The sequence below is a fragment of the Calliphora vicina genome, chromosome 2 (genome assembly GCF_958450345.1).
Source record: "Calliphora vicina chromosome 2, idCalVici1.1, whole genome shotgun sequence".
Classification (NCBI taxonomy): Eukaryota; Metazoa; Arthropoda; class Insecta; order Diptera; family Calliphoridae; genus Calliphora; species Calliphora vicina.
Genome location: NC_088781.1, coordinates 92,099,153 through 92,112,048, shown reverse-complemented (window position 1 = coordinate 92,112,048; position 12,896 = coordinate 92,099,153). Strand labels below are relative to the sequence as shown.

At 32.1% G+C, this 12,896-nt stretch overlaps 1 protein-coding gene across 1 annotated transcript; it reads right to left on the bottom strand.

Moving 5' to 3' along the window:
- Nucleotides 1–482: 482 nt before the first annotated feature.
- LOC135950694 (uncharacterized) lies at nt 483–923 on the bottom strand. Its single transcript, XM_065500225.1, has one exon. The coding sequence runs from the start codon at nt 921–923 to the stop codon at nt 483–485; it is 441 nt and encodes a 146-aa protein (XP_065356297.1).
- Nucleotides 924–12,896: the final 11,973 nt, after the last annotated feature.

The window sequence follows — 12,896 nt, the reverse complement described above, 5'->3', positions numbered from 1 at the left end:
TGATGGATTTCGCACTGGCAAGACGGATATATAGGCGCCTGTGTCCACGAGAAAATATTTACCATCAGTTTTATCGTACATAAAAAGGCGATTGGTTGCATTCTCCCGGTCACTGTTGGTATCTAGTGACCGTGTTGTGAGTTTTCCGGCTGATTATCAACAAAAGAACACGGAGGACGACACTTACGAGCTCTGCTTTTAAATCTTCGATGATAGTAGCAAATTCTACCAGAAGATGAGTTTCGGCTGGAACTGCCATGCGATCCTAGATGTTTTGAGATTACGTAGAGCAGTGTTGATGCTTTGAATCTGTGCATTAATTTCAGCAAGTTCACTAGTTGAAGTAATTTCAGACATGCTTGCGTTTCGTGGAATTTGTATATCACCAATTTTGTCAGCCATTTTAACAAGATTATCTAGAGGCTCGGAAGATGTTGCTAAAATAACTCGAGTTTGGGATGGTAATCTTTGCAACCACATGGTTAGCAAAAATCTTCGGTGACACCACCATTTGCTAGACCTTTCATTTCTCGTAACAGGGCACTTGGCTTTTTATCTCCAATTTCCACGGTTGTCAACAGAGTCTTGATGCGTTTTTCCTCGGAAACAGAGAAATGTTCAATAAGACGTTGCTTAATTTGTTTATATGTGTTGGGGGGATTCATAACAATATCACTCACCTGGCTAAGTACTTCAGCATCCAAATCAGCCAAGATGATAAAGTATTTCATCCTCTCATTGGTAACGTGGTGTAATGCAAATTGAGCTTCAATTTGTGCAAACCAGAGAAGCGGATTTTCTTTCCAGAAACGAGGAATTTTCATGGCAAAAGATGAATTTGGGGTGGGTGTATCACCAGCTGCTGGATTCGGAACATCGGCTGATGCTGAGCTTTGTTCAGTTGTAGAACGTGTTGCAGGCATTTTTTTTTACGTGAAAATCAGATCACGTCGGTGTCACCAATTGAAACAAATTTAAACTATTATTTGAATTGTGGACTCGCATTTGAGTAAATAACAATTTAGTTTGTTTCTTTTTTAAATTTTATTTTAGACTGAAAATTTTATTTTTTATAAATTTAATTTTGAGTTACAAAATCGAAAGTATTATGATTAATAATTATTTTTAAGTTTAAAGTATTTTTAATATAAAGTATAAATTATGTTCATATATTGCCTACATACGCAATTGGTGCGGTACTGGAGCAAGATGGGAGACCTATTACTTTTATTTCTAGGACACTCAACAGAGCAGAAGAGCATTACGCAACCAACGAAAAAGAAATGCTCGCGATTATTTGGGCAATTAAAACACTTAGAAATTACCTGTACGGCTCCGCGAAAGTTAAAATTTTTACGGATCATCAGCCACTCACGTACGCACTATCTAGCAAAAATTTTAACAGCAGGCTTAAAAGATGGAAAGCATCTTTGGAAGAATATGATTACGAACTCCTCTACAAACCAGGCAAAACCAATGTCGTTGCGGATGCGTTATCTAGACCCCCACAACAAGTATTTTAAATAAACTCAACAATTGCCACACAACATAGCGATCAGAGCTCGTCTAGAAACCTCATCCAATTTACTGACGCACCAATAAACGTGTTTAAGAACCAACTAATAATAGAACAACATGAGAAACGGTCGTACGAATTCCAAATCGTGTTTCCAACATACCACCGCCACATCATTTTGGAACCGGACTTCACTGAAGAATGATTAAAAGAAATTCTAAGTAAATACTTAAACCCTTCAGTCACGAACGGCTTAAAGACTACGGACCAAATACTTGACAAAATCCAGGAAATATACTCCACAAACTTTTATAAAGTTAAGGTCCTCTACACAAGGAAAATGGTAGCAGATATCTCAAATGAATCGGATCAAGAGGTGGAGATCATAAACGAACACAGCAGGGCACACCGAAATGCTACAGAAAATAAAACTCAACTTCTCGAACGATGTTACTTTCCTCAGATGACAGCTAAAATAAAGAGAGTTACCAAACTATGTAAAATATGTAAGGAAAATAAATATGATAGGCATCCTAATAACATAAATATTCAGAAGACATCTACATAACGGAAAAGACTTCTTGACGGGAATTGTCAAACTTACAAAATATGCCCAGACGAGAATATTGAAATCAAGGGCAACCGAGGATATCAGACAACCCCTAAGAGAAATACTGCTGATGGAGAATCAATTCAACGTTAAGGTTTTCAGGATTCCACCTTAAGGCCTAGTTAGTTTGTACGTTCCGTTCCGTAACGAATCAGCTGCTTTGTTTTTAGCTTAGGGAAAGTTGTGTATGTCGTTAGTTTTTCTGTAACGTTGCCGTTCTGTTGCGGATGAATCTGTTGAAAACAGAATTTTGTCCGCAACGTTAAGTGACAGCTAAAACAGCTGATATCATATATACACAAAAATGCCAACAATATGAAAGCAGTGGTGCCAATATTTTTGAAAGGGTAATATTTATTATTAACAAAAGAATAAAAAATATAATATTTTCAAAAAAACATTGAAATTTAATAAAATAAATATAAATTTCTTTTAATGTATGTACTATGTATGTAAAAAAATTAGTTTAAATTAAATCATTAACAAAAAATATATGTATGTATTTATAAAATGTTCACAATAATATGTTGAAGGTCTAAATACAAAAAACACTAAAAATAGTAACAAAATCACCAATATGGTTTTTTGGTTATTATTTTAAAAACAGCTGATATGATCTTACGGAAAAACTAACTACAATATAACAGCATTCAGAACGGCACAGAACAGAAACGTTACAGAACGCAAAGACTAATGGAGCCTTTACGCAAGTACTGTAAACGGACAAATAGAGAGAATTCACTAAACACTCTCCGAGATTATGAGATGCCTTAAGTCGGAGGGAACGCAACTTAACTTGGCTGAACTCTTGGATAAATCCACCTTCGAATACAATAATACAGTTCACTCATCTTTGGGGAAAAAACCGATGCATTTTTCGGTAGGAAGCTTCATGGCAAACCCAAGGAACGCGAAGTTGAAATATCGAAGATGGTCAAGGACATTAAGGATAAACAGATATCTGATTTGAAGTACCATAATCGTGATAGAAATGTCCCGAAGGAGTATAAAGTGGGTGAAAAAATCTTCGTGAAGGTTAATAAGAGATTAGGGACTATGAAATTTTTTATTTTTTCTCTTTTTTTAGCATTGCGTTATCATCTCTCGCTTATGGCGAGGTAAAGATTCTAGATTATACTAATTCACAGACATTAGCAATCGATACTGGTATTGCAAGACTTCAAACCGGCTCGATAAAACTAATAAATGTCGTGGAACTCGATAATTAAGAGGTTTATTAATGATATCAAGGAAACACTAAGAGCAAGAATTGACACATCCCACCCCTTACATCCCATCCTTTTCCACGAAATTTCCCAATTACAAGATAAGCTAAATGCATTAAAACCTAGAAATAAGAGATCCCTAAATTTCATTGGTTCTGCATGGAAATGGATTGCAGGTAATCCTGACTATGACGATTTCGAAATTATACAAAATAAGATGAACAATGTTCTTAGAAGTAATAATAAACAAGTTATTATAAATAAACTATCATTAGATAGAATGAATGAATTAACAGTAAAAATTAATCAAATAATCAAAGTCGTCCAAAATGACGAACTAAATTACGAATATAAACGAATTAAAATATAAACTTGAAATTATAAAAGACGAAATAGTAAACCTACAATATGCTATTCATTGGGCCAAAGTAGGTGTTATTAATTCATTCATCCTGTCTCATGAAGAAATGGATGTAGTAAAGAACATTTTTGAGAATGAAAATATCCCTTATTTAAATTTAGAAGAAATCTTAGAATTTGGCGAAATAAAAATAGCTTCCAATGGAAGTTCCTTGATTTATATTGTAAATATTCCATCAACTTGTAATGATTTTGTAAAAAAATTTAATAGAGCCTGTAAAAATTGGTAAATTTGCTAGTAAGATTAAATTTAATGAGATTTTGGTGTGTGACAGACAAATACTTGGTGTAAAGAATAAATGTAAGAACTTGAATAAATTAACAATATGCAAATATAGTGAAGTCGAAGACATCAGTGAATCTGATTGCCTTCCGAATTTAATACGCAGCATACCGTCCAATTGCACGTTAATTAATAATTTCCATATGGCCATAGTACAGGAAATCCTTCCTGGGGCACTTTTATTGAATCAATTTAATGGCACAATTCTCATCGGTCGAGAGCCATTTGATCTAAACGGTACTTTCCTCATAAAATTTCACAATGAAACGATATCAGCAAACGGTAAGGTTTTCTCAGGTTCAGAAATCACCTATGCTTATCCACTGCCAGCCGTTGTACAACCAAAGGCAGGAATTCATATGTGGAAGAAACTCTTACTCTAGAGTTAATCAAGAAAATGCATATCAATAATACGGAAGCGATCGAGCTTTTGAATATCGAGAGCAAAATGGGTGATGTAATAGCCTATGTTTTAGTGATCCTTGGGATTACTGTCTTATTGTCCGTAAGTCTAAAAAAATCATGTCACTCAAGGAGTTCACAATACCCAGCAAGGACCTATGTTAATGTTTCATTACCCTTAGGAGAAATTACACCGAGTGGAAACGAATCTAAGGAACAACACATAATGAAAATTATACAGATATCGTACTTTTGATTGAGGACAATCAAATTTTAGGGGGGAAGAGTTAACACTAATTTCATTAATTATGAATACTCCCTCTTTCTTTACTTTTTCAATTTGCTGCGTTCGCGTTATTGTTAAACTTATAAAAGTTCACTGTCTACAATTTCTTGTTTATTTTCATAAGAATTTAATATTTTTGTAAATGCTGACGGTATGTCTGCATAATTTAATAAGAATTTAATATTTTTGTAAATGCTGACGATAGGTCTGCATAATTAATTCTTTGTTTTATTGTATTGACTTTTTTATTTTGTGATTATAAATAAAGATCTTTTTGATCGCAACTTCAGTTGCAGTCAAGTACTCAAAGTTGTTTCATTACAAATAACTATCAATCAACATTGAATGCCCATTCTTCTTCATTTTTGTGCATGGGAGAGGATTTTCGGCCTCTAACAAACTTTACAGTCTCTTTAACTTATTTATGATAATAAAAAATTAAATAAATTACATTTTTAATTTATATATTAAAAAAAATTTATGTTAAAAAACACTCATGTTATGTATGCTTCAAAAGCAAATAATAACGTTTATACAAAAAAATCACTCAAACCACTTTTTAGCCTATTGTTTAAAAATGGGGCCTATCCTATTCTCTTCTCCCTGTTCATCAATGACCTTCCGGATGTTTTAAATTTTTGCAACATTCTAATGTATGCGGATGATGTCAAAATCTTTTTGAGCTTCTCTCAATATGTGGATCATTTTTATCTCCAATCCGATCTCAACAATTTCTTTTTTTGGTGCAGTCAAAACCTAATGGAATTAAACTTAAAAAAAATGTAAACTTATGCGCTTTTCTAGAAGTAATTATATTCCCGCCAACTATACTTTGGGCAATTATCAGCTTGATTCTGTTGAAAATTTTATTGATCTTGGAATTTTACTAGACCATAAATTAAACTTTGTTTCGCATATTACTATGACAATAAATAAAGCCAGAGGTGTACTTGCATTTATAAAACGTTGGGCTAAGGAATTTAGCGACCCCTACATCACAAAACAACTTTACATCTCTTTAGTAAGACCTATATTGGAATATGGCTCTGTTATCTGGGATCCTTATTACAACATTCATATTCAGCGAATAGAATCTGTACAAAAACAATTCTTACTCTTCTGTTTACGTGGTTTACGTTGGAATCCTGAAATAAACCTTCCATCATACATTGATAGACTTAAGTTAATAAAATTGCCTACATTACACAGTAGAAGAACTATGCTTAATGTAACATTTATGATCAATATAATTAATGGTGAAGTCTGCTCCGAATTCCTTGTAAATAATGTTACTTTCAACGTCCCTCAACGATTGTCACGTCATTTCAAGCCACTGTATGTCAAAAACGTTAGAACTAACTACGCTCAAGCTGATGCAATAAGGAGATTATACTGCGAATTCAATAATCTTTATCATCTAATTGATTTTTCTCTTAAAACAAGTGTAATTAAATATAACATTATTCGTTTTTTAAATGATTAATTATTTGTTGTACTTTTTGTAAATTCATTGTAATTATATACTATATATTTTCATAATAGTCTGTAAGGATTTAATCCATTGACTTAAATAAATAAATAAAAATAAATCCTGTACGGATAGGTGTTCGAACAAATTTTTCAAAAAACAGTTTTTTGAAAAATCACTCAAACTATTTGGGGACATATAGGGCAAAAATGCTTATTTGTGTTAAAATTTGGAAAACGGGACGTGATAGGGGATGATCTTGGCTACATTCCCCCATACCAAGTTTTTTCCTGTACGGATAGGCGTTCGAACAAATTTTTCAAAAAACAGTTTTTTGAAAAATCACTCAAAGTTTTTGAGGGCAAAAAAGGGAATTTGTGCCAAAATTTGGAAAACGGGGAGTGATAGAGGAAGGTCTTGGCTACATTCCCCCATACTTTTTTTTCCTGTACGGATAGGCGTTCGAACAAATTTTTCAAAAAACTGTTTTTTGAAAAATCAATCAAACTTTTTGAGGACATATGGGGCAAAAATGGTTATTTGTGTCAAAATTTTGGAAAACGGGCTGTGATAGGGGATGATCTTGGCTACATTCCCCCATACCAAGTTTTTTCCTGTACGGATAGGCGTTCGAACAAATTTTTCAAAAAACTGTTTTTTGAAAAATCACTCAAAAAACAGTTTTTTGAAAAATTTGTTCGAACGCCTATCCGTACAGGAAAAAAAATAGTTTGAGTGGGACATATAGGGCAAAAATGGTAATTTGTGTCAAAATTTGGAAAACGGGGCGTGATAGGGGATGGCCTTGGCTACATTCCCCTATACTTAGTTTTTTCCTGTACGGATAGGTGTTCGAACAAATTTTTCAAAAAACTATTTCTTGAAAAATCACTCAAACTATTTGGGGACATATAGGGCAAAAAAGGGAATTTGTGCCAAAACTTGGAAAACAGGAAGCGATAGAGGAAGGTCTTGGCTACGTTCCCCCATACTTGTTTTTTTCCTGTACGGATAGGCGTTCGAACAAATTTTTAAAAAAACTGTTTTTTGAAAAATCACTCGAACTATTTGGGGACATATAGGGCAAAAATGGTTATTTGTGCCAAAATTTGGAAAACGGGACGTGATATGGGATGGTCTTGGCTAAATTCCCCCGTACCAAGTTTTTTCCTGTACGGATAGGCGTACGAACAAATTTTTCAAAAAAACAGTTTTTTGAAAAATTACTCAAAGTTTTTGGGGACATATAGGGCAAAAAAGGGAATTTGTGCCAATATTTGGAAAACAGGGAGTGATAGAGGAAGGTCTTGGCTACGTTCCCCCATACTTGTTTTTTTCCTGTACGGATAGGCGTTCGAACAAATTTTTCAAAAAACTGTTTTTTGAAAAATCACTCAAACTATTTGGGGACATATAGGGCAAAAATGGTTATTTGTGCCAAAATTTGGAAAACGGGACGTGATATGGGATGGTCTTGGCTAAATTCCCCCGTACCAAGTTTTTTCCTGTACGGATAGGCGTACGAACAAATTTTTCAAAAAACTATTTTTTGAAAAATCACCTAAACTATTTGGGGACATATAGGGCAAAAATGGTTGTTTGTGCTAAAATTTGGAAAACGGGCTGTGATAGGGGATGGTCTTGGCTACATTCCCCCATACCAAGTTTTTTCCTGTACGGATAGGCGTTCGAACAAAAACTATTTTTTGAAAAATCACCTAAACTATTTGGGGACATATAGGGCAAAAATGGTTGTTTTTGCCAAAATTTGGAAAAATATTTATATTTTGCATAAATAAGTAAAGCCCTCACTATTCAATTATCTACACTATATTTAGTTTTAATACATATTTGTTTAATTTTTAATTTCTGTTTTTTGACATTTGTTAAGACCATTTGTTGTTTTTGTAGAACTACCACCACCTTGTATAAATTCGCCTTGGGCCAGAGTTTGTTAACTTCTCGGGGGCATATATACAGATATGTATATATGCCCTAAAATTTAGTGCAGAGGTTAGCAAAAATAAATCCTCTCACCAATACACTTACTCTCACCAACACATTTAATTATTTATTTTATTCAAACACCACCCAAACAAACACCCAAATACAAAAACTGAAAAAATAAAGAAAAAGTCATACACCAGTGGCCTATTTCACTAAGCTACAAGTTCACAATTACAAGTGTTTTTGCCTGTAAAATTGTGAACTTGTGAATAATTGTGTTTCATCAAAATACAATTACAAGTTTGTAGCTACAAGTGAATTTTACAAGTCACAAGTGTTCAAGTCATACATCTACAAGTGGTTTTGTTTCACTAAACTAAATTTGCACTTGTAAACTTGTAGAATTGTAGAAAAAAAGCTTAGAGTCGACGGAGACCCTCAGAAAAATTTTACAAGTTACAAGTGAATGATAAATTGAAATAAAATTTGATTTTTAACTATTTTTTATTAAAAATTAGTTAAAACAAGTAAGAGTGCTATATTCGCCTGTGCCGAATCTTATATACCCTTCACCAAATTATACCTTAAAATTTTAAATATTTTTAGGTAAACAAAATTTAATTTTTTGGAAAAAAAATTTTTTCGATTGTTATTTTAAATTTTTAAGTTTTTTTTTTTAAATTTAAAATTTTTTTTTTTTAAATTTTAAAAACAATTTTTTTTTTGTTTTTTAAATTTTTTTTTTTGAAAAAAAAATTCGGGTTAAAATTTTTTTTTTTCCGATTTTGACCCATTGTAGGTCCAACTTACTATGGTCTTATATACGTTGCAAATGTCTTTGAAATATCTATCATTAGATATCCATATTGTCTATATTAATGCCTTAATAATCCAGATATAGGTCAAAAATCGAGGTTGTCTTGGTTTTTTCCTCATATCTCAGCCATTTGTGTACCGATTTTGCTGATTTTAAATAGCAAAATTCTCGAAAGCATGTCTGACAGAATTATTGAAGATTTGGATCCCGAAGATATCTGGGGTCTTCAGAAAATTGATTTCAACAGACAGACGGACAGACAGACAGACGGACATGGCTTAATGACTACGCTATCTATAAGGATCCAAAATATATATACTTTATAGGGTCGGAAATGAAAAATGTAGAAATTACAAACGGAATGACAAACTTACGCTGCGTTTACACATGCAAGTAGATTGATGAAAGTTGATAATACGTATTATTATCGAAAATGTCGAAAATACATCGAAATGTCTACAAGTTGCTTGAGCGTTTACACATGCAAGTAAAAGTTCATTTTGTAAATGTTAGCGAAGGAGAATGATGTCTTCAAAATGCCACAAATATAAGAATATTACAGCTAATTCGATAAATAAACCTTTTATATATCAGCATTTGTTATTTTTAAGTCCATTTGCGGCTTGAAACCAAATTTTATTATTTTTATTCATAACAATAAAGTGTTACCATGATATTCAAATATAAACATTTCTGGGGAAAATGTTAGGTTAACAATTTTTATAGATATTAGTAACAATTTTATTTATTAAAACTAATGAAATTGCTATTTTTACGAAAACGATAAGCATTAGTGGTCATTTGTACTATTTTCTTTTACAAAAATACATAAAATAAGTTAAAAATATAATTATTATTTTACCACCTTCTGATAAATTTTTTAAAAGCTATTTATTGGCAACTCTATTTGTCATCACTTGTATGAAAGTGTCGAAAATCACTGTCCACCTAAATTCAGTAGGCAGTGAGCTGCAAGTGGCTGCATGTGTGATTGTGTTAGTGCAAAAGTATGTATGTATTGTGTTTTTCGAACTGTTACTTGCATGTGTAAACGCTAGGTTATATATACCCTTCTCACGAAAGTGAAGGGTATAATAAATGACAATAATTAAATGATTTATTTTTTTTTATAGATTTAATTGGAGAGCTGACAGTATTTTTAATTCTTACTTTGTTTTTCTTGAATTTTTTGTTTCTATTGTATTTTTAATTTTGAATTAAAAATTCAAAATTAAAGTATGAGTATTTAATTTTTAAATTTGGAATATTTTAAAATTTTTAGTAACTACGTTTCGATATATCGAAATATCGATGTTTTTAAAAAATATATCGATACTGTTCAGAAATATCGATACATTTGCCCATCGCTAGTTGAGTGGATTGCCATGTTTCCACGGCAGTCTGTATTACTTAATTCGCGTTTTGAATTACGATTGCGAATCAACCTGTTTACACGACAACATTCGTAATTCAGTTTGACATTTATTTATTTATTTATTTATTTCTTCTTCTTGTTTTTTTCTTCTGTTTACATGTTTTGTTTTTTTGTTTGTTTGGTGCGAATTTTAAATTTGTAATTTGGCAATGAATAAAAAAGGTACGTAAAAACATAAAATTGTAGCATTATTAATTAAACAAATATAATTTAATTATTATCATCATTAGAAAAAAGAAAAAGTGCAAGCAAGTGGGACCAGGGCAGCGAGCGGGCTTTATTATAGGTGTGGGCTGAAAGAATAGCAGAGCTGCTACTTCTACAAATGAATTTAACTTTAATCAGACTTTTTATTTCTTTTAATTTATTTATTTAATACAAAAATCTTTTTCTTTATTTTGTTTTGACATTTTTGTTTGGACAGCTGATTTTGATACATAAATAATCGATAAAAATTAGAGATGACAGTCATTCGATCGTAATTCATAAGGTAATTCAAACTGAATTACGTACGAACAAGGTAATTCGCACTTGAAATTTTGTATGGCGAATCATGTAATTCAGTTCGTAATTGGGGGTTGAATGACGAATGAGAGCGTGAATGACGAATAATGCCGTCGTGTGAACATGTAAGAGCATAAGAATACGTGTGATTTGATTCTGCACAATTGTGCTATGGGCTACGCATTACTGTGCTAGTGCGGCAATCATAGAAGACAATTAGCGCCAATATTCATTTTTGTAAATGAAATATTCTTTTTGTGAGCCACTCTTTGACCCACATACATTTTTTAACATTTCTTTATGTTAAAGACTAATGGAGCCTTAATTTGTGTATTTTTGTTTCTGATTCAAAGCTTTATTTTCTCTTCTTCCTTGGCATTCACAACAAATATTCGTAAAATCTAACAGAGAGATATTGAAAATAACCTGTACTTTGCGCACAAGGTTTACATGGACAGCCAGCCAGAAGGACAGACATGGTTTAATCGAGATTCGCCTTTCTGTGAGTAATAAATGCTGACTATACGATACTATTTTGGAGTATATCATAACCAACATTTGTAGCAAGGCGTATTTAACAAGGTGACAGCAGTGGCGAATTGAAATCAATACAGACGAATTCACTTATTTTTTATATATAGAGTTTGACATACGGGCGTACGGGCGAATATTTTTTATATATGTAGTTTGACATTTGTGCGTGCTATTTCTATAATCAGCTGTTCTGCCGATGGCACCTTATTAAATGCACCTTGATTTGTAGTTTGATAGTAGCAAGGCGAATTCATATAAGGTGACCTCATCCCTACAACAAGTACAACAATACAAAAACAACATACATTTTGTTTTTGCTTTCTTGCCCAATCTGTCAAAAAAACAACTGTGTATAAAGCAAGGCGAATTTAATAATAAACTGGAATTTAACAACAAACCAGTGAAAGATTTATATTTATTTTTATTTATTGTTTTATTTCTTGTGGAGAATGGTAATATTATCGATGAAGAGTTCAAACGCGTGGTGAACAAAAGAAATTTAATATTAAACAGCGGAAACAAAGTGTTTGGAACAAATACGGGAGTGTGGCGAGAGATTTACTCGGCAAATTTCACTCCACTTCTTCCGACTTAGTTCATCTTTAGGTACGCGGTACTTAAAGGAAGTACTAAAAAGTTAAATACTGATTAACCATATCAGAAAATGGACATTGTTAGTTCTATATTTGTCCCTTTATATTTTAAAATATTCTGCCCAAATCTTCGTAATTTCATTAGCAGTTTAATTTTTCACTATAAATATGACATAATATATTTTTTTGGTTTTACTATTTCAAGTGTATTATCAACGTATAAAAAATCGATTTTGAGAGGAGTTTTGATATGGTAATCTTTGTTGCAATTAATTGAAATTAATTTAATTTGCCGTATTATTTTCAATTGGATACGATAATGAATCAAATACCTTGAAAGAGAATTTGCTAGATATTTTAGCTTTCAGATATCAAATACTCTATTTCATTTCGAAGCACTTGATATTGGTAATTGTTGTTTGTTCTTTTAATACTGCACAATTCTTGAGTAAGTTGAAAAGATAAATGAAAAACAGTAATAAATTAAAATGAAAATGAAAATGGCCTACAAATATAAATTCAGCCTTTTTATTTACTCTTTAGTCTCGAAATTTTTCCGCCTTTTTTAATTTCTAAAAAGGCTATTTTGAAATTAAAAAAAGGCTAGAAAAAAGCCACGAAGCTAAAACCAAAATTTCGAGGCTAAAGTGTAAATAAAAAGTCTAAATCTAGCCTCAAAAAGGCTAAACTGGCAACACTGGTACTAGGCTTTATTTTATTCAGGTTTATTCAAAATTTTCTTTAAGTGTATCATGATGACTATTTAATACAACTCTGTATTAAGTACAAATTATCCAACCGTTAAAACAGCTGATGATACTCACCACAAAAAAAATGTGGAAAACAACAATAAAA